Source organism: Larimichthys crocea, chromosome III (genome assembly GCF_000972845.2).
Source record: "Larimichthys crocea isolate SSNF chromosome III, L_crocea_2.0, whole genome shotgun sequence".
NCBI lineage: Eukaryota > Metazoa > Chordata > Actinopteri > Sciaenidae > Larimichthys > Larimichthys crocea.
In genome coordinates, this window is record NC_040013.1 from 28,305,883 (window position 1) to 28,332,155 (window position 26,273).

Consider the following 26,273-nt stretch of genomic DNA (forward strand, 5'->3'; position numbering starts at 1 on the left):
TGGCTGTGGAGTCTGTTTAAAATGATTTTGCAATCGCAAAGGAAATGGAGTGAGTCCTAGTCACAGCCTGCACCCTGCAGACTCCTTAGGTCGCCAGGACATTTGCTGACAGCACAGTTATGGCAGTTAATTTTTGTGCGTTTTGTTAGCTTTTGCATAAAAATGTCATTTTTGAAGGGGTTGCAAGTCATTTGTGGCAGCTGATGTATTGCTTGTAAATTGAGTTCTTTTCCCAACCCCCAACCCTTTTTGTTACACTGAGCTAAGTAGCCATGAAATTGCCTGAATAATGTCGTTTAAATCCAATCTCACCGCAGCCCCTCACCTCCGTGCCCAGCCCCCAAACAATGACACATGGTAGGGTTTTTAGAAATTGCCATTTTCCTGTTTGCCACCTCAATTCACAATGGCCAAGCCTTGGCTCATTGAGCGAGGGCCATTGCTAGTCTCACTTGCCACGTTCACCGCTGAATTGAATTTTGGGATTGGATTGGTTTCACATGGCAAACAGTAGAGAGAATTTACATATATATTTATATTTATAGTTATATTTATACCTGCCTTTTGTCTGTTCTGACATGTACTATTCTGTAAATGTAACAACAATATATTTTACATGGACACAAAAGTTATATTTTTGAAACTTTAGAATATTAGTATATCTTGATTGTAGAGTATGTCTTTTTATGTTTTTCAGCACAAGTTTATGTGAACCATTTTTCGTTTTTTAAGTTTAAGTTTGCAAACTGCAACACTCCAACATTCTCGGCTCCGGTCTGACAAAGTTAACCTTAACCAGGCTGGTAATTTACCATTGATGTGTAATTGTTTTTTTTGTGAGGGCCTCTTCACATACTCCTGGATTGAATAAATGTTGAAATTCTATGGCCAAGGGTAAGACCCAGTAAGTGATACCACTTCTAAATCTCAAATGTGCCACCGCAATTAAACAAGCTTTTATCCCCTCCCCTACGTCCCTCCTTGCCTGGTATCCAAGGCTAACCCAATTCAATGCTAAAGAGAGTCCGAATTAATTTCACAATGGTCTGATTTAACAGCGCCTAAGGTACCAGGCTTTGACAGAATGAGTTTTTAAAAAGATCCATTTGTCTAGGGATGAACTTCCACAGGAGGATGTGAAAATGAGATGGAAAGAAAGCTCAAATAGAAGAGGGGAGTGATGGAACATAAATGAATGTCAGCCCTGATTTACAATTTGCAAACTCTGTTTGGGTTCTTTTGCTGTGTGTCTGTGCTGTTTCCACCTGGTTTTTATTCACCTGCTCTTGTAGAGCACCGACTGATCTAGATGTAGTCACTGTAATGCTGCCAGAATTTACTGTTGCAGCAGAGTAGTGGTTATTGCAATTGATTGATTGATCTGACTTTGTGGCTGTCGGCTCCTTCGATATTTCTGGTAATTAAACCCAGAGTCGCTGTTCTGTTTTGTTCTTCTGTACATGCAGCCACCAGTGTTTTTTTGTTTTTTTTACATCAATCATTCAATTTGCTCATATTTTTCTCTCTGTTTGTCTTGCAGGTGAGCTGGTGGTGCCCACACATTCCCCACGCTACCCCACTGCGGCAGAACTTGATGCCTACGCTCAGAAGACAGCCAACAGCCCTCTGTCCATCAAGATCTTCCCCACCAACATCAGGGTTCCCCAGCACAAGCACCTTAACCGGACTGTGAATGGATATGACACCACAGGGCAACGCTATAGTCCCTACCCACATCTCCACACAGGGGGCTACCATGGCCTGCTTGCCATCGTCAAGGCCTCGTCCTCATCATCATCATCTACATCCACCTTTGTCCCTTCAAAAGGTGTTCTCAAGAACTCAGAAGGCAGACGGACTAAGCTCTCTCCAGCACACATAGCTGTTGCCCCATACCCACCTCCCAGTAGTAGCACTTTAGCCAGTGGCCATGGCCAAATGGTATACCACACTGGGCCCTCAAAGCCTCCAGAAGGCTCTGGACTGTCAGTTCCTCCGAATGTCACTGTAGCTGGCTCAGTGATTCCTGTAACCGGGGGACGAGGCCTGGCCCTGCCCGCACAGTCCAACCTCCCCTCCATCCAGAGCATCATCTACCAGATTAACCAGCATTGCCAGGCCCAGGCTCTGCAGCAGGTGTGTCAAGGGGCTGCCACTGCACCATCAAATTCCAGCCCGTCGAAGCAGGGCACCGCTGTCATCGGGCTCTCTTCTAGCTCTTCAGGTGGAGGCTATGTGGTAGGAATGGGTCCCCAGGCTAATATGGTGTACACAGGCCCCAGGCTGCCAGCTCAAAATGCAGAGGCGATGAAGACCGGCGTGTACGCAGATGGTATGGACTATATCCTTTGGCAGAAGCAGCAACAACAACAACATCATCAACAACAACAACAACAACAGCAACAGCAGCAACAGGCTGTGCTACGCATGTACAGTGGAGGTAGTGGAGGAGGTGGTGCTGTTAGCAAGTCCCCCGAAACTTGTGTTCCAGGGGGTGGGATTATGGCAACCCAAGTGTCCTCCTCTTCCTCAAGACCATACCACCTGACAGCGAGTGGAGGAGGCGGGCTAGACAAAGTCAGCTCTTCCCCTTTGAACTGTGTGGGAATGCATGGAAACTTCTCAGTGGGTCAATACTTTGCCCCGCCATGGAACAGTGTGCTGGTGACACCTGATAGTGACTGCTACAACCCCCAGGAGCTTATGGGCACCTCCACAGGAGGGCCAGCCACAGGGCACAGAGAGATGGCCTACCCCCATCACCATCACCTCTACCACCACCATCATCATCATCACCCTGCTATAGACAGCGGGGGAGGTTTGTGCTGCAGCCTGCCCAGCAAGAGCATGTGCAACACGTCGGTGCTGAGCAGCAGTTTGCAGTCTCTGGAGTACCTGATCAACGACATCCACCCACCCTGCATCAAGGAGCAGATGCTTGGCAAAGGCTACGAGACTGTGTCTGTGCCACGTCTGTTAGACCACCAGCATGCACACATCCGCCTCCCTGTTTACAGATAGAGGGGGAAGAAGAGGAGGAAGAGAATCAAGAGTTGTGAATTTGTGAAGAAAATCAAAGTTAAAGAACAGAGATGTTTTTTTTCTGGGTACAGATTGTTGAGTGGCACCGCTTTAACTAGTGTGGGAGCTTAGAGAAGAGCAGTTGTTGTGCTGTGTGACCCTAGATTTGGTGGTTTCAAGGCAGGCTGTGGGAATCCCAAATATGAAAGGTGGTAGCGATTGCCAGTGGGAGAGAAAAGGGATTTCAAGATTCTCCAGATGTTCCATTGTGTGGTTTGCCAATAGGAATTTTGGATTGATTTATTTTGTCTTCTGTTTTTTGTTTTTTTGTTTTTTTTTGTTTTTTGGTTGTTTTACTTGCCTGAACATTTTTGATGAGAATCATAGGTTGACATGAAGTGCATACGCCACTCGTATCCCCCTTCCAAATACTAAGTAAGGATGAAGCTACTGTGTAGGTTGTCACTGAAATGGTCTTAAAAGGGCCAAAGTTTAGGGCTGCTGTCAAAATCCAAAACTCTGTAACAGTACACACATAGACAAACACATACAGACACACACAAAAGTACTGATACACGAGGAGACTAAAATTATAGGCAGTACTTGGGTGGGTATGTACAAGGATCATAAGGTTGAATTAAAAGGATAGTACAATATTAGTTATTATTGCTGTTATAATTGATACATAAATTGCACTGCTTGAATCTTGTTAACTTTGAAGTTTGGAATTGGGTAGTTTGGATATGATATATTTAAGAAACTTGAAAAACTTGAACCTATTTTTTGTTGTTTTATATATTTGTAGGTATATTATATGCATCGGCTGCTATGGGGAAAAGTGTCTCAAATGCTTTTTTTTTTTAATTTTATTTTTTATTTCCACCGTTTTGTTTTTATCATTTAATAATTCCTCCTCAAGCTGATGTGCAGTTTCTTATGTCCTGGTTGTGAGGCATAGTCGCTGCTTTGGTTCTGTAAGAACCCGGTCGGAGAGCTCTTTTTCCTAACCAACACTGGAATCTACAATAAATCTTGAAATACTTATTTAAAAAAGAAAATGTCGCAAAAAAATACAAGAAAAAGAAATGTTACAATGAAGAATGTGATTGGGAGGTTATCTACATAACCTTACGTGTATGTTTATGCGTGTATGTGGCTGAGTGCATGCGCGTGTGTGCATTTTAGTTTGTGTTATTCAAAATCCTCAGACTTTTTTTTTTTCTTCATTGTGTCATTAGAAAGATTTCTACCACCAAGACTAAAAACAACTGATTCACCGGTCCCATAAACATCATATCCGAGTCATGTACAGGAGATATTTTGCAAGTCTTGCTCCCTGTTATTGGAGGCGTTTATATTCACTGGGGCCAGAGTAGAGATCACATTCTCACATGACTCCTGTAGTTACAGTGCTACATCCCCTATTTCTGTCAAATGTTATCACAAGGACAGAAAGAGATGGGAACAAATGGAAATCCTTTTTTAGGGGGTACTATTCAACTCTAATCCTGCAAAGAAAAACAAAATGAAAACAATCATACCCTGTCCTCTGGCATCAGATGAAATGTGATGAGGCTCACTGCTTTTCCTTGTCCATTTCAGCCCCTGGTTGGGACACATTTAGCCCGGGCCAGTCTTAACTTGATGATTCAGAGCAGTGAAATATTTATTATGACTGTGAGATTCCCTTGAATGTACTGCACTTAAATTACTGCAATGTTTTATTGCCTTGTGGGACTCAAGTGAAAGAGAAAAATTGGATCAGTGCAGCAGTCCTCTGGTCTTAAATTAGCATTTCTTTTGTCCGTCAAATTTCAATGGTAAATTGAATTTAGTAACTGGGGAAATAGAGAGAGAGACAGAGCTTTGTTGTGGGGAAATACTGGCATCAGTCTAGATTTATGAAGTGCAATTATTATGACTGTATTAACATTTTTCTCTGAGCTTACACCAAAAAATGTAAACTACAGTTGTCAATACATTCCCAATGTACCACATCCCTAATCCCTATCCTTTTTTGTTTTTGAGGTGTAAAATAAATTTCTTTAAGAATATATTCAGAAGCCACATCTCGGCTTTGAAGTCTGTCATTATTTTTTAACGTATGTCCTCTAGAAGTCAGTGGGAAATTGGGCCCTTGTTTCTGCAGCTCTGTGAGATCCAGAGTGGAGCGTGATGTCTGATGTAGATCCTTTACTGTACTGTCACGATGTAACCTCTGCCATTGAGAAAACCTACTTTATTTAATTGATCATCATTTAAATGTTTACACTTTGGCCATCCAAAGATAAAGGACCGACAGCATTGTTGGGGAAAAAAAGAAAATATTTACTCAAGCATATTGAGGATGAGGAAGCGAGGAGCAGAAAATAACGTTTCTTTGATCATTTGCACTCCATAAATAGACCTGTTTTTCCCTTAAGATAACCCTTAATCATAACTATGAGCCTTAAATTTTGAGCTAATGGCGTTTGTAGACTGCTACTGTGTTTGAAGGCTGACAAAGATTTCAGTCGAAAGAATACCAAGCCCCTTGGCTTAAATTTGCACAGTAAGCCTCCTTAACATTCCAGTGAAAATTTCTCATGTTGTTTCAACAGCTTAATGCCCCAGCCACAGTGTGATTCCAGCATATTTTCTGTCTTGTAGAAATATTTTGACAGATTTACAGATACATCCCGTCCCTAAATCCCCTCCGTTTGGCTTCTGCATCCAAGCATTAAACCCTGTCACATGATGTTGAAGTGAAGAGGAGACACTTGAGGCAGTGGAGTTTCTGGTGTCTGGCCTTTCCCACCAGTGGAGGTCTGAGGCACCAGGCCTCTCTGCTAATGGGAATATTGGGTGACGCCTGGCTGCTGGACACTGCTAGTGGAGAGTATTCATTCATTCAAAGGGTTGAAATCAAACCCTTTTCAAATAGCAAGGGATTTCCTATTAGGTATTGAGTGGAATCTGGCCATTTTGAGCCAAGTTCTGAATAAAACAGGGATACGATGACACAAAGTAGAGCAATATTCTATTTTTTAGCAGAAATGTCTAAGTCAGTTCCTTTTTAATGTTTTAAATATAAGGTGGGATTTAGCTACTTTTATCCTCTTTGCTTTGTAGCTACATTTTCTACTGTACAGGCTCCAAATGGTCTGTCCCCAGGTCCTTTACACACATTAATGAGCTCCTATTGATGGGATGCATCTTAGCCCTGCGACTCTGGTCCATTCCACAATTCCCGATTTGGACAATGGACGCTTAGCCCATATTAGGATAATAGAATTAAATTTCAAATAGATTTGTGCCTGAGCTGATCCATGCATGGCTCACTCAGCTGCAGAGGCAGAGTGGCATATGGCATGTCATTATCTAAGCCCACCCTCCCCCTGTCCGGGGCCAACAGGGTTCAGCAGTGCTTAAACAAACTGAAGGTTAGGACTGGCTGGCTGGTGTTGAAGGGGAGGACAGCCGGGTTTGTGGGGGGGGGTTGCTAAATCACAGCCTCCACAGCGTCTCAGAGGGCCTCAGCACCGCACCATGGCGCCCAGGCTCAGAGGCCTGCTTTAAAAGCTGGGCTGTGTTTGATCGAGGGGATTTGTTTTCTGTTGGATTATACATGGTTGCTCCCTGCCTGGCTGAGGGGGCCCTGTGCAATGTGACAGATCTCAGAAAAAAAAAAAAGATAGAAAGAGGGAGAGAGATACAGGGAGGGATTTTGGAGTCAGAGAAGCCTCGAAGCATCAGTAATCAGGATAATTGCCATGTTCCTGGTGCTGGTTTCAGCCTCTTTGGCTCTGCGGCCTCGTATTCAGATTCAGGCTCAGAGGAAATCACATTCCTCACTGAAAGACTTATTGTGCCTGAGTTTTACTAAATTCTAGTAAGAGAAAACTTCATTTGTAATTACGTGTTTAATGCTTGGAAATATATTTCAAGTCATGCTGCCCAGGAGATGATAAATTGCACCGTCCGAACTCCATCTGAATGAGGACATTTACATCTATAACGTATCTCTGTGGCTACAGACTATCGACTGTTAACACGTTTTCAAGGGCAACGAGACACTCACGAGGATGGCCTGAGGGCAAAGTGGAGGGGAATTGACTTATGCTGGTTGTAAAAATCCTTTAGTAAATCCCAATAAGTCCATGAAGACCTTTACCCAGTGCAAAGGCCTAGTCACATATTACGCACCTTAAATAGTGCTGAGGAGGAGGAAGGGGAGGCGGGCAGACCCGTTCAAAGCAGGGTCAGCTCTTTCACTGTCACAACAGAGGGGATGGGAGGGTAGAGAAAATAAAGGCAGCTGCTCGCTCTGTAGAGTCTTGGCGCTGCTTCTCTAACATACAGATGACAGAGGGAGATGGGAGGGTGGGTTGAGATGGGGGGGGCTGAAGTCCCCTCCATACTGCTTTGGTCAACCTCAGTCATGTCCCCTGGCTGCCCTTGGGCCCCTGGGGCTCTCGTCTCAGAGTCCTTCCCAGCATCCCTCCTTTAACGTCTGCAGAAGATAAAGTCATGAGGCCAGTCTTCTCCATTTGGCTCCTACCTAGCAAGAAGATACTTTAATCAATAATACAGATGGTCCTGAGGAGGCTTGTATAGCTATCCTACCAGCCTTATAGCTGTGTTGCACAATGTCATTAAAAATTTGTTGTGTTTTGCCACAGAATTAGAGCACATTTCCATCTCTTTAGTGCTACTGAATGAAACTGGATGGGTCACGTGAGCACCGTACAATTTAAATCTTGTTTTAAACATTTATTAAATAAAACACAAGATAAAAATCAGCACAGATCACAAACTAAATCAGGATCTTCTTCCAAAGGCACAGCCCCAGAGTCCTTTTCTTAAAGGCAATGCAGCAGGTTGTAATTCCAGGAGCTTACAGCTTTTTATTTCTTCAGCGTCACAACTATGTATGTTCAGCTGAAAAAGCTTATGGCCTCCAAATATTCATCTAGTTTATGTGGTGGGTATTTTTCTGTATCCAATCTAAACACAAAAGTCTGGGGATTTTGCTTTTTTTTTCTTTCAGTTTTCTTTTTACTGTTTGTGTGGCTCTCAGAATGTCCCTGTGGACAAACAGGGCTGTTTTTTCCCGAATGATCTCAAATGCACCATCGCTGCCAAAGTCTGAGGGTGCTGCAACCTTGAGAAAATCATATATATGGAAATGGGAAATCTATAAAGCATCTCTCTTATTGTTCTCCCTGCAGTGTTGTATTTATGTTTAAAAAATGATTTTTGTCTCCTCAGGATGAAAAAATGTAAAGAATACCTTGCTTTTTTTTCTTTCTTTTTTGGAAAAATGATAATATATGAGTCTTAGATTTCGAAATAAGAAGTCTGAATATAAAAAAAGCTGTAAAATCCTTTAGTCGTGGGGTTTTCAACTTTTGAATGTGCCTACAGCCAAGCATCCCAGTGATTGCTTACCTTCTACCCCCTCTCCAGTTCTGCAATCTCCCCCTAATCTCCCCACAACCATCATCTTCAATTTGCTGAAACTGCCACTGTCCTTCCTCCATCCCAACAACCACAGTAGATATTTTGTCTGTTCCCTGCTTTTTGTCAATCTCAGGACTGAAATTTCTTTATTTTAATGTAGATGGTTGGTTTTCATTTGACCTCTCCTCTCTTATGTATTATTGTTTGACATAAGTAAATAAAGCAGATGACTTCTATGCCTGTCTTGTTGCTTGTACTCGTCCGTCGTTCTCTCTGTCTTCATCTCTTCCTGTAAACATCTTCTTAAACAATTTTTAAGACTCTGGCTGAAGCCTTACTGTAACGAAGGTAAGCATATTAGTCTTAGGATTCACTTTGCACATCACCGCCATATGCCAGCGTCTTACAATCCTGTTTTTCACTTGACCCTTTTCACCTTTGCAGCAGTATGTGTGACATCTCTAGTGGCCTCACAGTTTATGAAGGATGAGTCCTTTGTGCTATGAATAGAAAACAACCTCGCCTTGGGTAATCAAACAGGGATAGTACCCTTTTATACTGAGGGGATGACTGAGATTTTTCTTGGAAGAGGACTTGGAGAAACTGCTCTTAAGCAGAGGCAAAGGCGAGTTAAGTCTCTTTACTTACAACAAGGCCAAGCGTTGACATTCAAGCCATATAATAGGGCAATATCAGCCCAATGTCAGTCTCAAATAACCATTTTTCTGAATCTAATTTGTTACAAATCAAAGCACAGCCACTGATCTTTGTCTCCTTCTGCAGCTCACACTCCTACACGTCCTCAAAACACACACCAAAATGACAAATTAGTGCTTTAGTTCAGCCTTTTACTTTAATTCAATCGTTTACAGAATATATTCCAATGTTAGGCTATCAAAATGAATCACATTCATGTTAAAAATGCCAGTATAAAATGCTCTTACAAGTGCACTTCCTGAAGAAAAGGAACATACATGCAATCTAAAATGTTTAGCAACAGGGGTACCTTCAAGAACTCAATATTGACACCTTTTTCCTCCTTTCTCTCCTCACTCCCAACCTCTCCACCCACCTAAAACATCAGATAAGCTGTAGACTGATGAGCCAGCCGCCTCCACCAGAGCGTGTGGTACTGGGAGACTGCACACTGATTTCATACACGCTCACTCAGACAGAAAAAGAGCTCTGTGGAGCAGAAATGCTTCTCTTATTAGCAAAACTCATTCACCTGCACGCCACATTGAGTCCATGGCAATTTCACAATAAATCATGAGAGATGCCTATAGAGGCTGGGCAGCAGGCTGACTGCTCTGCCGCGGCCGTGCCCTCGTCTGTCAGTTTAGACACTCTGAATCATTTCGGGTTCAGCAGCCTCGTTTCATCTTAGATGAACTGAAAGGTCATCTCACACGCCACCTAACCAATATGTCTCTGGCTCCTCATCTCCCAGTGTCTCCAGTGATTGCTCATTCCATTTAGAAATACCACACCTTGGTGAAATATTTCACTGGGGATTATGGAAGGAATTATTTCAAGGCAGAAAATTAGTGCTGTGTTAAAACTGTGAGAAACATTGCTTCAGGAGTTGACCTGACTCTATCTTTTAGCCTTCAGTGATGATCTGTCTACCTCTTTTGCAATATTAATCATTGAAATGAAGAGTGAGAGTGTGACCGGGATCTTGGGAGGTTTCCGATTCTGTAACAGCCTGCTGGACCTCAGGCAGACAATGAATGTTACACTTGAAGCCATCAGACAGTCTGAGTGTTGTTTAGTGAATAAAGAATGAGTTGGCCCAAGTCCAGCCCAGTATCCGCTTGAGACTCATCAGCCTAAACACCTTAAAGCTTAACTGGCTGGACAATAGCTGAACAATTTGTACTGCCAATATCTAAGCTAGTTAGTTTACTTAAGACCTTTGGCTGAGACTATCAACTTTCCCTTATGTGCAGTTACTAAATCAGGGCTGTTACAACATGATCCTGCTTGGCTGTCACTTGGTTTGTTGAGACACATTTGTGGCAGCAAGCGCACACATGCTGCAAGCAAGTGAGCCATTTTGTTAACAGCTCACACTTCCTGTGCAAGTGTGCGGTTCCAGAGTTGCTGACAGTGACACTTGCAGGGCCCTGCCCTACTTAACAGGCTGCATGGAGGAGGGCAGGCCAAGTTGTCAGCAGCGCTAGGTGCTCACTGCTTAGATAAACCTGGAGGATTAGTGGCCCAGTTAAAGTTGGGGCAAAGAGGATTAGCCTCTTCTCTGAGGTGGTGAGAGATTCCCTGTGTCCTTCAGCACTGCCGGCCTCAGAGAGGGAGAGAGAGGAGGAGGAGCAGGAGGAGGATGGGAGGTGAGGGGTTGGGGCCCTAGTTATCATGAGTAAGAATCACCACTGTAACATTTTAAAGAGGGAAAGGAAAGGTGAGGTGTAATGATGAAAGGTGAAAGGAAATGAAGCAGTTCATAAATTGTTGCCAGCTTGTGGTTTCATTAGGCAAAAGCCCATAATTACTGGCCGGGTGTTACAGGGAGGTCAACGAGACCTGAGATCTACAGGAAAAAATACTTCATAAGTCAACTGCATCCTACAAACTAGAACCTATTATAGTAATAACAGTTAGCACTGACAATGCAGTATTTACAGCTATAATTTAAAAATATTTTTTTGCCCTACAGTAACTGCATGAGTAGACACGGCTCACACTTGTATGCCTCAACTGGGAGCTCTTCGTGCAACCCCGCAGAGGAATTTAGACCTCTGCAGCCATCAGCAGGCCAGAGATGGAACTGCAAATGATGATTAACATATGACTAAATTATTATTCTGATTATGTTTAGAGTGGAGTTTAATGAATGTACGTTTTGTAAGAAATGCACAAGAATCAAGACAACTTTTTTTTACACCTGTGATGTCATTAAAACCCTTTGGGAAAGATTATAGAAACCACCAAAAATGTAATTCTTCACCTCCAGTAAGATATATAATATAAAATGTGTGTTTTTCATGCAAAGAATGACAGACAGGATTGTGATAATAGTGAGATTATTTTAACAGCATGTAGATATTTGTATGGGTTTGTCCGGCTATACTAAAATCTTTCTTGTTAAGACACAAATGGAAACAAAATGCAAATCTACATTTTTAAAAAAGCTCAAAACTCTTATGTTTTCCATATGAAACTATTCTTTCTTTCATTTCTTAATGTTAATGTTAATGTTCTCACCACTTCCCCAAACAAATTTTTTATCATTTCACATGGACGCTGATGCCTATTCACAGAGCTTCCATATATTTTTTGCTTAAATAATACATTTATATTAATAAATCTTGAAGAATATATGTCTAATATCTAACCAGGAACTGCAAAACAGACTACTATATGATTTATAAAATGAATTCAGTGTTTATTGCTCTGTGCTGCAAAGTACAAACAATAAAAAAAACTGCACAGAAGTCTCATTATAAAAGCAATGTAAACACCGTGAACAATGAACTGTGACCTTCATCAGCAATGAATTAGTGAAAATGAATTGTAGGGTCTATCTGCGCTTAATCAAATCCTGACATGCAGTACAATAACACAAATACATGCATACATACAGTAGTTCCGCATAAACAAGATGCTATATAGGGCAAGAAGCCAATTGCAATGAAAACACTGCAGCAAATAGGGGGAAGCACATAATAGCGAGGCCTGAGAGTTGATTATGCAAATACCCCAGCTGCAAAGGAACAATAACTCTGGAAAATCAAAGACAAACCATAACACAGAAAGCTATTGTCGTGCATTTGCATATTTGCTTGACAACTATAACCTGCTCATCATGCCCATCTTGTTCAGAACAATGTCTTTGTGTTCATATAATAATGCACACATCAGAAATTGTCATAGTGCATTGTTTCGGTTCAAATGAAAGCTGTGCTGCCTGAGCTGGCAGTCCAAGTCTGAGACTTTTATAATGTTGAAACTATTTTAATAATACAGTATAGAAAATGACATTTATAAAATATACGATATACCCTAAATAATAAACATTCAAATAATCATATACAACTTGAATCTTTATGACACGTCATACATGGACCTTAAATATAAAGCAAGTAAATGAAAGCTGTTTCTATTCTACAGGTCTACGAATGTTTGCTTAAAGAAATATTTCCCATTGTGATTATATCTGTAGATTGCTTCTATCAAAGGTTTTATTTACACTGCTAATACAACAATACAGTAATTATGCTTCTACTAGCTAGTCGATAACTCATGATTCTGTTTTCTGTAACACTTTAATGAGAGTGGAAATGCTGAAATATCTTAAATCCCTGAGTGATCAGCCACTGATGTCTAAGAAGCAGAGGTACAGTACATTTTTATAATAAATTCTCTATTCTTATGTGACAAGTAAATTAAAAAAAATCCAGCTCACTCAGGGTTAGTTTTTAACTCTATTTAGTGTTTTTAAGACGTCCAGTGTCTCCGTGTGCTCTGTCTCTTACTGTAATTTTTATTATACTTCCTCTGAACAGAAGGCACATGAGATCTGTGCAAATGAGTACACTTATTGGCCAAATTGACACACTGATGCTGACAGCTCTCTGCTGTCTCCGTATACAGTAAGAAGGACAGCACAAGTCATCTACAGGCGTCAGTATCTGGGTGTCAGCGGCTCCATCTCTACCACCAGATCACGAGGCCGCGGACCCTTACTTAACTCCACCACCCGTGGGACGACTGTGGACCAGCGGTCTAGAGGGGGATAAAAAGAAGAAGGATTTTCTTTTTATCTGTATGAATAAGTTAGAGTGAATATATACGTATTTGTCTATGAATTTATTCATGAGAGCACAGTGAAAATCTCACCTCTCCTCAAGGCTTTGACGCTCTGCTGCAAACCATTGGCTTGGCAGGTTTCATTCTTGCCTGGATCTTCACTGATTATCGCCAGGTTCTGATTCCAGTGACACCAGTTCACCTCATCCACCCTGATATAACAAGACACCAATAGGGGTTGACATTTTTCTTTGAAGTTACACTGGCACTGCTGAACGGTTGTGATTATGACACAAAATACCTAAAGCACCAACGTCGGTCTGGTGTTCCATCCCAGTTCTTCCCCACAGTCACCATCTCACCGGCTCTGAAAGACTTACGGAGGCAGACTGGGAAAGAGCGCTCGATGTCCAAGATGGTTGTTGCCCACTGTGAGTGAATAAATCACATTTAGTTTAAGCCACTCAGAGAACAAAAACACATTTGTTTACTCTCCTCTTGTAAAATCTAGCCATGTAGATAGTTTTGATTTGGGATTTCTGTGCCAACCTGAAAATAAAAATTACTTTCAACAACTTCTAAATGGTTTGCAATTACATTTGGTACAGATGTCCATGTTGGCTCATTTAACTTTTCCTCTGGTGACACAATGAGGTTGACATCTGAACGTTTACGGTCATGAAAACGTGTGCATATGTTCATCTACCCCTCAGGATGAACCTCTTTGTTGATCCCTTAACTTTTTATCCAGTGCCATCACCAGGTCAAAGCATTTCGTCTCCTCCGGGCTCAGGCTCAGCTCAGGTTAATATGGTAAAGGTGAGGTTTGGTGAGGTTAGATGCTGATGTGAGCTCAAAGTGACCACTAGGAACTCATTTTTCAAAACTATATCATAACCAAAATTGGTTTCATCTCAAATATGTTGGGTGGACACAGACATCTCAAAATCTGGCAAAATTAAAACAAAACTGCAGAGTTACATACCATGAGTCAATATGTCCCCTATCGAAACACCACATGAAATGTAGTTGGCATTTAGACACGTATGGAAATTCATGTGTTTTTTCTGTCTTTTCATCATATTTCACTGACACTGCCCACCACAAACAGTTACTTCCAGCTAACCTGAAGCTTCCAGATCTTCTTGCTCTCCTTCGACACCTGCCCCACCGTCTCCCCCATCAAAGCGATCAACATGTTCAGCAGCAACACGAAGGTGAGGATGATGTAGGTAACCAACAGGATGAGGAAGACTGCAGGATACTGTGCGCCGTCGATCATGTCCAGTTCTCCCATCCCAATGGTCAGCTTAAAGAGGTCCAGAAGGAAGTTACTGAAGGTGTCTGGGTCCCTGCACATTGGGTAGGTGGGGCAACCGCCATCACACTCTGTGCCCGGTGGAGGACAGACTTTTAGCAGGGACACCAGGGCTGTAGGGTGGAAACAGAGGAGGCTGGGTTATATGTCTGTGAGCAATCAAAGGAATCATTCACTTTCTTGCCAAAACTTAGATACAGAGATCAACACCACTCTCATGATGTTGCTGTTCATATTTACATTTATGGGAGGATGTGAGATATGAGAGTGTTATTTTAATCTAATTTTCAAACTGTTCCTCTAAGTGATGCAGAAATACACCTGTACAGTTAAGTGGTCATAAGCCTACCTGATGCATATCCAATCATGAAGAGCACGTACACCAGCAGAAATCTGAAAAGATCTTTGAAAAGAATCTGAGAACCAAAAATTAAAAGAGCGTTAACACACATTGATACTGATGTTTCAGATTAATTTATTTTCTGACATTTCCCTCCATGATCTGACCTTCTGTATCATGATGCTATAGGTTCCAGTGAGCTTCAGGCCTCTGGTGAAGTAAAGAGTGTTCATCCAGCCCAGGACGAGTGCAAACACCATCACAGACACATAAGCCTCAATGCCAGACAGGTAGAGAGCAGCTGTGACTACGATCAGTACAGAGTAGATGAAACTGGAGAAGACAGAGAAGTTTGTCAGGGAACTAATTTCAATGTTCAAGTCTGTGTACTGAGGTGATACTTAGAGGCAGGAAGCTGGCATTTGGCATTTTTAACAGAATGTAGACATCACAGCCATGTTGCTAATGATTTAAATCAACAGGGTTCAGAGAGGTGCTCGACACTCTCTGCTCTTTGTTTGTATCATGGGCTTAATTAAAGATGTAAACTACAAAAACATGCCAGAGAGGAGGTTGAGGAATTAATTAGGTGACTCAATTAAGAGGATGAAACATTTGCCTCGGGTAAAAGTCAGCGTGAGTTACAGCAGAGGTAAAGAAGAGGGGGAGCAAGGACGGAGGATGGAGACTTACTACAGCAGCTGAAAGGATCCATCAATAAATAAAGACTTCACCCCGGGGCACTTTTTCAAGAAGAGGTCCTTAATCTGCAAAGTGCAGGAAAAACAACATTTCCAAGATGACAACAAACACTGTTACAGGTTTGAGTACAAGTGACTGCAGCGCATTGACTCACATTGGTGAGGAAGAAGAAGATTCCTGATGCCAAGGTGACAATCTCTCCTACCATCCGCAGGTAGTCAGAGGATGTTGTATAAGGGTACGGAGGCTGGAAGGAAGGAAGATGATTATCTATGACAATTGTTTCATTCAGAACATTTAAAAAAACAAAATATAAAATATAGAAACAAACACTAAAGGATTAGTTTGACAGTTGGGATCTACAATTGTTTGCTAGATTGCCAAGAGTTAGAAGAGAAGTTTGTTATCAATCTGTCCATAAAGATTAAAGCTACAGGCAGTAGCTGATTAGCTTAGCTTAGTATTAACATGTCACCCCCACCCACCCCCATAAAAACACATTTTTTACATTTTTGTTTGGCGCAGATTAAACATAAAATATGTGTTAATTATTAAAAAAATGTGCTGCTAGTAGGTGGATTTCTTTTTTAAATATATTTTTAGAGCGTTTTTAATAGAGACAGCAGAAGAGTGACAGGAAAGTAGATGGAGAAGGAGGGGGATGACAGGCAGCACAGTGCCCCAGGCCAGAATCAAACTTTGGGCCACTTTGACTGAGCCTTGATACACAGGATGGAGCTAACCAGTGCCCGAGTAGGTGGGCTTCCTAAACTTTGAATAGAGCCACCTGCTTCTGTTTTTATGCTACGTTCAGGAACAAAAGCCATGAACTAAAGTACTTAAGCACACCTTATCCATTCACTTCTTTGATTCAGTTTTCATACCCCCCCTCCCCCCAAACCTTCTTTTCTTTTCCCTTCTTTCTCTGTCGTTCAAACACAGGAAACCACTGGGGCTCTAATCCCGTTGAGCGATGAAGAGACGGCCCCCCCACTTAGCGACTCAACGCCTCCTGGTTTCCTCCTGTCTTCCCAACATCAGTTGACACAGCTCTCTGAACTCCTCCATCCATCTACGACCCTAATTTCTCCTCTCATCTCCTATCCCTCCATCCCTCGACCCTCCTACAGTCCATCATATTGGTCCACTTTCATCCACAACATGCATCAAGCCTGTCTAAAGTCTATTAGTGTAGTCTTTGATGGTAAAAGTAAAGATATGAGATCAATCTTCTCATCTACCTCTTGGCAGGAACATATTCCTTTAATAATACAGTGAAGTAACTGGTCACTTGGTGCAAATCTGCTGCTCTGGTATGTTAACATTTCATGTGCAAAGAGTATTAAGCTATCTAAGGTACAGCATGTGTGGCCTACATAAAAAAACATACACACTAAGTAAGCAAAAAGTTCCTGCTATAGTAAAAATATATTCATGTGGTGTCCTAAAATACAGCTGCATGGGCACATCCGACAGTTTCACCTCATGAATCATTGATCAGTTCCCATGCAATCTAGCCACTCTGTGAAAACGTCTAACATTTTCTGTAGTTCCTCACCTTTCCCTGCGTTGGGTGGTAATAAGCCACTAAGGTGAAGATGATCATGGTGGTGAGGTAGGAAACCACGCTGATGTAAAACGTGACAGCAGCAAACTTCTGCCATTTTGCCCTCAACAGCTCATTGATGGGCTCCACTGCCAGCATCTCATGGCGGTTCTGACAACAAGACCACAAACAAACACAGTGATACACTGGTACTCTAATAAGACTGAAATAAAATCAATAAATCCTGATCTTTGTTCACACAGATCATCTTTTATTGTACCTGCACACATTTTTATGTTGTTTTGTTGCTCCTACTTCTCTGATCTTGAGAGACACAATATTTTTAGTTCTCAAATAAACTTATTAAACTTATTCACCTCATTGCGGCTGTTGTACACGAGGATTTCCAGCACAGACGGTTCCTCTCCACATGTATCCAGTGAAGACAGATCATAAAGGGAGGAGTACACCGGCCCATAAGCCCAGTCCTTAAACTTACGTGACAGATGACGAGCTTCCTCGTCTTTTATCTCACGTCGGATAATGTGCTGAAACACCTGGAACAGCACACAGATGTGTGATAATATGAACTTTTATTTCTCTAACACTGCTCACACACTGATGTATCATTATCCCTACCCCGATCTTTCCCAGCTTGGCGGCCATCATGAGTGGTGACATGCCATCATTGTTGAGCACCGTCTCCAGGCTGCAGTCTGGGTAGAGCTTGGCACTCTTGATTAGCAGCAGGTCGTACATCTTTGTGAGGAAACGAGTGTTGTCCTTGGTGTTGTCTGCGATGTGCACTAGGGCGTGCAGCACAGTGTTTCCACGTGAATCCTGGCGCCGCAGGTCGGCCTTTTTGTGCGGATTTTCAGTCAGGTAGTGCACTATGTCAGGCTGATTAGTGCATGCAGCCAGAGATAGAGGAAGCTCACCTGGGCAAACACAAAGAGAGACAGAGAGAGATAGAGAGAGAGACTGCTCACTTCATAATGAATTCACAGGAGATTAAATGAACTCTGTATTTCAGATTAAAAATAAGCAAATCAACAGGAGGAGGGTTAATTAAGAACTGTAGCTGGCATCTGCGTGTTTTTGCAAAGCATACTAAACATGGATCAAAGATCTGACTTAAATCCCCGCTATGAAAACAGCACAATTAGCAGTTGTTTGAGGGAGGGGCGCAATGGGGCCAGAGTGCCAAAAGCAGCTGCTGAAAATGAGCCGTTGCCATGGGTGACAGATTACTTTGTCACCTCACATAGAAACGCTCCTCTTCATGGATTTGCACGGGTGCATGCAGAGTGTTAGCGTGAGTCTAAATCCCATTAGCCATCAGCCCTGCCAGGTTCCTGTTCACCTCACTGCAAAGCCCCGCAGCAAATTACTCACACTGTGCCCGGACACGCTGGGATTTGAAAATGACAACCGTGCTAAGTGCAAATAGAAATCATCTCCTCTGTGATGAGTGAGAACTATAACGCATGAATGGAATCAAATAAACAATTCTTCAAATTGGGTTGGGTATAAAATAAAAACGGGTCCATAACAAACCATTCCTAGCTTTCTTTCACTGTTTTTGGAGAGCGACATGAAACTCAATTACATCTGCTATTGAAGGTTAAAAGGACAGAGTGCAGACACCACATGTGGGTACCAAATACAGTGATATAGGTGAGGAGGTTGGGTCTGAACAGACGCCAGCAGAGGGCAGTGTTGAATTTAGTTTAAAGGCTCTGATTCGTGTACAGGTCAGTGAGGTTCTTCTCAGAGGTGGGTCAAAAGAGGATGTTTGCTTTTCATAACTGCAGAACACTAACACCTTTCACTGGATGCACCTCTTGTACATGTGACATAAATGCTTGTCCTTTCATGTGTTTTCGGAGCACCACTCCTACGATACTTGAAAAAACATGCAGGACTTCACCTCTGGACCACAGCAGTATCCTGACTATGTTTGCTCAGCCAAAACCTGCCACGTTAAAAAGAGAAAGGGTGGGGTCTAAATGTCACTTCATTTCTCCATGGAAACAGAGGCTTTTTAGCCAGGACCATGTACTCGGCGTACAACTATGTTATCTTGGCAGCTGATGTCTTTGATGTCAGTGAGTTAAACAGAAAGCCAGAGCCAGTGTGGAAACTGAAAGAGTGACCAGTGAAGTCATAGAAACCACAGAAACAACACATCATTAGCACCATATGAGACAGAAAACACAGTAACAGCTTCCCAGAACTTTTGCCTATGGTGTTTTATCACTTAAGGTACAGGAGCACAATGAACTCTTTTGTTTCCAGTCTAGATTTATGCGCTGACAAAGGTCATTACCAAAGTAGAAGTAGCCCCCCTCGTCTTTAGGCTGGAAGAAGCGTCCCCTTGCCTGGGCGTGAACATCAGCTCCTTTCTCCACCAGCAGCTCCACATACTGCTTACAGCGTCGCTCTATAGCAATGTGCATCGCCGTCTGGCCTGACAGTACAAAGAAACACAACGACACAGAAACATTTGAGCTATTATTAGTATTCCAAACTGCTGCTTTGGTCTTCTGTGTTCAATTAAATATCGGCTGAAAGAATGTGTTTACCAGGAGGTAATTACTGGAATGAGGTGTATGGAGTTAATTATGTTGAAAGGCATTTTGTGAGCACAAAAAAAAAAAAAAAGCACTGTTACACAACAGAAATGGTGTCGACTGTTGCTGTTTGCCTTTCAAACCGACACCCAAATCTGAGCTTAAAGGTGGAGGTCATAAAAACCTGAGTAAAAGTCATGAGGGATATTTATGTGCAGGTTGTTTCTATGGGGGTCAAAACGCATAGAAACTGAGCTCTTAAACATTTTTATGTTGTCACATAAAACAACGTCAAACAAGACTACCAGACTTTAAGTAAATGGGCCAATCATGGAGAAAACAATGAAGATCAGCACCGTGTTTTGTGTTTCAAGGTGTTCCTGAATTCTTTTGCAAGGTACAAACACAATGTAAGGCCTGGATCTTCTCATATACAGGGCATTAAACAGTCACTGTACACATACATAATACAGCCCAGTTCTCCATAATTGGTCCTCACCAGCTAGACAAACTACAGTAAGTCTAAACAATACTCTCTCTCTGCCGGCTCACAGGTCACAGTCATTGGATAATTTCCATACCTCTGTAGTAGACATCTCTGAAGGGCGTATTTATGAACTCTCTGAGGATGCCGGTCTTCTCTGCTATGTCCACCAGTAGAGGGATGGTGTCATTCTGCCCACCGTACAGGTTCAACAAGGCTTTAGGCAGACACGTCTTACCCGTGGATGGTTCTGGTGAAATTAGTACACCTTCATCAACACTAAGCATCATTCATTTTGCATTACATTTAGATTGGATGTTATTTAGTTGAACTGTTTTAATTACGGTAGTTGAACTAGGGGTACTAATAAATAAGTGTATACTTCCTACTTTTGGAACATATATAATTTCATTTGTGTTGTTTATGAGAACTTAATCGTTGAGTTTGTATATAGATTTAGCATTGATCTCATTTCTAATGTTACTTTGTCTTAGCATTTTTTTTCTTTTACATGTTTGAAATCAATAGAAACAAACACTCTACTGTGGTATCCACTGTCACTGTCAATATGACATGTGTTCCTCGTGTTCCTCTAAATGTTCTGTGAATGACTGCATAATAAAAGAAGAGCTGCCAGAGTTGACGATGGGAATCAGAGCACAAATAATGATTTATCTGGGTTTCGGGGTTTATGAGATCAAACTGTAAAAGACAGGGGTCGAGTAAGCCCTTCACTATTTTTAGTCTCTCGGGTTTAAAAGAAAAAAGTTGACAGTTTGCTGTGATTTCTCTCTGCTCCCTGTTATAAGCCTGAGAAAACTTCTCAGACACACACAGGAAACTTTCCTTGGGCTTATCTCTAGCAGGATAAAGGCTCTGACATTACTCCACCTTTTCCATCTCACATCCTCTAAGCCAAAAACAATAGAAAAGGGGGCAGGGGTATTCAAAGGGTCATGGTAAAAAGGTCACTAGATAGAGCTGAGTTTCAGCTTTAGAGCAAAGGCAGAGTTCGGACTGACAAAAGAGAACTTAGCTTAGATGAATTAATAATTAATCTGCTAAATGGCCTTATATCTAAACACAAACCCATTTTGTTCCCTTGTAGTCTGACCTTACAGTTGTTAGTCTGAACAGGCAACAGATATCTGAAGTGAGCGACAGTCTCACCTCTGAACTCCTCATCAGTTAACCTCTTTTCATGACTTTGCAGGTACTCCGTCAGGCCCTCGAGGGCCTCAGTGTCAGCACGTGACACGCAGTCAAAGAGGAGAGTGCGGTTGAATATTTTCATCACTTTCGGTGGATCTGAGCTTTCACCGTCGTCACAGGACATCTCTGCTTTACTGAGGGGACACAAATACATGACACGACCTTTCTATGTCACACATACCTTTGAATTCATGGATTCTTTTTACACTTCATTGACAAAAAATAAAGAACTGAATGGGTGTTTGGTGCAGAAATCATCTTTTAAGGAATCACCCACACCCTGGCGTGCTCCAGTAAAAAGACCTCTGTGTGTGTGGGACAGGTAGAGCAGCCAGGAACAGGCAGCAGCGTAAATATTACCTCAACTGCTGCTACAGAAGACCAACAACATGCTCTCTGTTAGATCAGTGAATGGGCTGAATGAGGGGACTGCATGGCCTACAGTGTGTGTACATACTTCGTAATGTGGCACACCTCTGTCTGCAGAGTGGCAGTTGAAGGAGGTTTTTATGACATTTTTCCAAACCAGCCTGTTGGTCTGGACTGAAGAAAAATCCAGTCTAGGTTCACAACGCTTAAAACTAAACCCCTAAACTTGTCACTGAGGCCTTCTCACCCTCTTGGAAGCTTCTTCCTGCGTCGCTTCTGGTTGCTGGTGTTCCTGTAGGTGCCATAGTCAAAGAGCGAGTCCATGGGTGCTTTCTTGGGTCCCTGTACCACATTTGATTCATATATGGTAGATTCCAATAAATCCTTAGGGTTGGAAATGCCCTTCTTGAAAGCACCCTGGAACTTCATCCGCAGGTTTTGTCTGCCGTCTGCAGGCTGGCCGGGTTGAACCAGCTCCAGGGCTGAACCCTGACTCGTATCCTGAATTGACTGGGAGGCATCCTCGCTCTCGAACAGGTCTGAGAGCTCAGACAGTGGGAATGCTGCATCGCTCTCAGGCTGAGGGGCCCCAACATCGCCCGAGTCCACAGAGACAGCAGATCTGGTGAGGGTGTCGGCCTTGGACAAAGCAAGGTGGCACCTTCTGAGGAGAGCAGAGCGGCCCTGAAAAAAAAAAACACACCATGACAAAATGTTCTGAACGAGCTGCAGATGGTCAGGAAATGCTTGAACCAATGGAAAAACAAACAAAGCTGTGTTTACAGTCAGTGTTGTTCACCAAGTGTATCAAGTCTAACTCAGAAACTGTGAGCTTGGAATCATATAAATATTTCTCTATCTCTCTGAGATCTTCTTGTTTATTCAAGCAGTGATTAACTGAGATGTCCTTAATGATGGCGGACCTGAACAGTTCCCAGGTTACATGAGAAAAGATGCACAAATAAGAGATTTGAGATGCCGCCAGCAACTAATCACCAACAGTCCAAATTGCGTACAAAAGAGAAGAACAGTCAGGAAAATGTGAAAAACTATGATATTTTAAACTCTGGACAACATAATAAAACAACCAAACTAATGAGACATTAAGACAATTACCAAAGAGAATACTAGAACTTTGAAGACGATTTAAAGCAGACACTTGACATTTAACCCCTCTGTACCTCATTCATCCCTTTTATCACAATGACGTGCCAAATTCCGCTTCAGGGGAAACTGGAAATGATGCTGAAGCATGTGGACGTCCTGCAGAAACAAACAAAAAAAAGAGTAATGATGATGAGTAACTGACAAAGCTGCAGCTCCTGAGTGACATAAAAAGAGCTTTGTCGTTTGAGGCTGGGATATATGGAAAAACTCAGAAAAGGACTCATGCCAACACCAATAACGTGGCTGTGAGTCCGGCCTCTCATTGGTCAGAAGGATATGTTTCCTCTCACACCACCTGTCTGGTCTGTTTAACACAGGACAAACACTGAATCAGTGCCGTGGTGTGTAATCTTACATTTCTCAGCTTCTCTGCACACACAAACACACATTACTGCCATCAGCTATCACTACATCCTCACATGTCCCTCCGCAGCTTCCTTTTGAGGCATATGAGTTTGTTCATGACGTTGACAACTTATCTAAACCAGACTGTGTTGCAAAGGTTACAACATAAACACGGGAGTTGGGGTCCCACTGAGGGAGATGGATGACTCACAACCCTGTTTCACACACGGGATTATCATGCCTTTACACTTCAGTGGGCATTGGATAGTAAAAAGACAGAGGAGCCAAGAGAGGCTGACCTTGATGAACTATTATAACAGACTAGGAGCAAAGGTGGAGGTTTGTTGGAGATTTGTGAAGGCAGAGGGGACCAGTGGTAACTTGTCACAGATTACAGGATCATAAAATAAATAACAGCTCACTTATTAACCACTTATTGTGTCAGAAAGTTGAAATCCACTTAGGAAAGTCTCTAAATGTGAGAGTCTTTACTCTCAGAGGCGTGGGACATCCTGCTCTGTGACTGCTGATGTGACATTATCCAGAGCAAGAGAAGCTGCCCGCTCTGCCTGGTGCTAAATGACTACAGGGAAAATGTTTTTTAGACAACACATTTTAAGGTTGTAAAGGTCACACCACGAATCTATATACAAAAACATCCAACAAATGTACTGTTGAATGGATACATGAATAAATAAATAAATAAATAAATAAATGCACATACATTTCAAAAAAGGAATAGATACTGTACATAATAATAAATGATATTCAACATAGATTCTGTGTTTAAATGTTTAATTACACCAATATGTGAGTCATTAAAAGTTAACATTCTCTAAACTAGTGTCTCAGTGATTATTAAACTATTTTTCTTCACATAAAGTGATTAGATCTAACTAATTAGGTCTGGAAGACATCTAAAGAAGAATAAATAACAGAGGAGTTACTCACCTTGATCTAATCTGCTGGTCTTATTTAGTGTTTCTCGGAAAATAAACTATTCCGCAGCTTTCCAAAGTTTGAACGCTCCCAAACTTATTCTCTCTCTCTCTTTCTCTGTCGCGGATCTCTGACTTCTGCCAGATGACACAAAATATTTTCAGTGAATTACAGCATCCCTCTGATTCATGTGTAAGACCGCCTGTAAAAAAAAGTTCCACCAGGACAATGGTTACTTTCACACTGATTTTTAGGGAGGGACCAAAGGGTGGACCGGTTACTACTTTTCTGAGAACCGACACGGAAGAACAGTGAGGCTGTACCAGTTCTGACCACTAGGCGCCAGGACCTCTTCAACTGAATAGAGACTTGCAACACCTCAGTGAAACCTGGTATTTATTCCTGGAAGTACAAAGACAAGTTGTGAACAGTCTGAATGCCATCACAAGTCATAATGTGTCCAAGCAAGAATGTTTACTGTTAAACTCTGCTACTCTATTTATAAATGAAGATGATGGCTTTGATTGATTCATTGGCACAAAGAATTAATGCCACACTGTAAACATACCCTGGTACTCAAAATGTTACTTAATAGTAAAATAATCAGAAAAATGTGACTAAATAAATATTAGAAATATTAAAAGTAAAAGTACTCAATGCAGAACATGTTATATTGTTTAAGACTGCAGGTAAGTATTGTAATCATTTTTTGTGTACAAAGTTTACAACAAAACGTCATATTTTATAAACTAAATCTCAAGAGTACTTGAGTAAATGTCCCACCACTGCTTGCTCACTACCTATTTGACTCTTTTAATTTTTCCTCAAACGGAAACCAAAGTCAATCTCACCAGAACGTCCATTTAGCATCTGCACTGGAGCTTTCAGTCATATCACAGGATCTTCCTGAGAAGATGTCACAGAGAGTGGAAGTTCATTTTGCGACCTTCTTTTCCAGCCCAGCGTGTCCTTTATTGTTAGCTTCACTGCTGAATACACATGCCAGCCAGGAGAAATGTTTCACAAATACTGACCCATTTTTGAACTATTCAAGATCACACAAAGAAGTGGAGTACAGTTCAATAAGAGGGTGTGGTGAGGACAAAGAGAGCAAGACAAATAAGCACCCCTGTTCCAACAAAGATCAAATTCAAATCAGTTTATTTATTACTTTTAAAGTTGTTGTTTTTTACTGTAAAATATGTATTAGCCTTTTGTTGCAGGGTATAGAGAATCTTAAGCATTTAGCTTTTTATGTGGATGTCCAATCAGTGTTGATGGTAAATGTAGTCAGCTGAAGCAATAAATTATAGATTAAGTAAAGAACTGGAGTAAACGTGCTAATTTACTTTCCACTAGTGCTGATTGCCTATTCTGATCTGTGTTTATAGGACAAGTGGTAGAAAATGATAGAGACGCAGATTTCAAGAAAGAAACTGAAACGGTTAAAGAAAAAGAAATTAAATTGTTGTACATGTTTTTATTGCAAATTATGGTTTACATACGTTGAAAATACAACATGATTTGCACTATACACACACACACTGCAACATAATATCAGCCACAAAAGACATCAGACAAGAACATGCACTCAGAACAGCATTGATAAACCAAAGGCCACCAGCATGACCTCTATTCAAGGTCAGTATGTTGTCAGATTTTCACATTTTGACATCTAACATTGCTTTGTCAATCATCTGAAATACTATAACAACCGTGTAGGAGGAAAGAAGTCATGATGCAACACTAAATGTCACCTCGACAACGAGTTTTATGTAAGCACCTGAGAGCAGAGTGGACAGAAAAGCACTTTCTTTGGAAGAAGAGCAGAGACACATGTTCAAGTCCTGCACAGCATGGAAGTATAAAAGAGGCAGACAACGCCTTCAGCAATAATTAACATTTGTTCTTAATTAGCCTGCCTGATTTACACAAAGTGACATGTACAAAAATATAAAGGTCTAAAGGCAAAAAAGCTGACATGGTTATTTAAAATACTCCAACCTTCATCTTAAGGCACAAACAGGTGTGCCGTATTAGGAGCCAAC

At 41.7% G+C, this 26,273-nt stretch overlaps 2 protein-coding genes across 2 annotated transcripts in view; one reads left to right on the forward strand and one right to left on the reverse strand.

The window, feature by feature from the left end:
* fam222aa (family with sequence similarity 222 member Aa) overlaps nt 1–6,681 on the forward strand; it is a 46,713-nt gene extending 40,032 nt beyond the window's left edge. Inside the window, exon 3 of the mRNA XM_010733735.3 lies at nt 1,541–6,681. Within this exon, the coding sequence (XP_010732037.3) occupies nt 1,541–3,021 (1,481 nt within the window). The 3' untranslated portion in view covers nt 3,022–6,681. The remainder of the gene's footprint in view (nt 1–1,540) is intronic.
* A 5,115-nt stretch (nt 6,682–11,796) lies between these two features.
* trpv4 (transient receptor potential cation channel, subfamily V, member 4) lies at nt 11,797–24,472 on the reverse strand. Its single transcript, XM_019274471.2, has 17 exons — nt 24,238–24,472; nt 22,956–23,037; nt 22,022–22,458; nt 21,364–21,539; nt 20,291–20,443; nt 19,466–19,606; nt 17,776–18,074; nt 17,514–17,693; nt 17,149–17,307; nt 15,745–15,837; nt 15,582–15,655; nt 15,056–15,221; nt 14,898–14,964; nt 14,357–14,661; nt 13,532–13,659; nt 13,321–13,442; nt 11,797–13,206 (listed from the first exon to the last, which is right to left on the reverse strand). The coding sequence occupies exons 2-17, from the start codon at nt 22,962–22,964 to the stop codon at nt 13,106–13,108; spliced, it is 2,610 nt and encodes an 869-aa protein (XP_019130016.1). The 5' UTR covers nt 22,965–23,037; nt 24,238–24,472; the 3' UTR covers nt 11,797–13,105.
* Nucleotides 24,473–26,273: the final 1,801 nt, after the last annotated feature.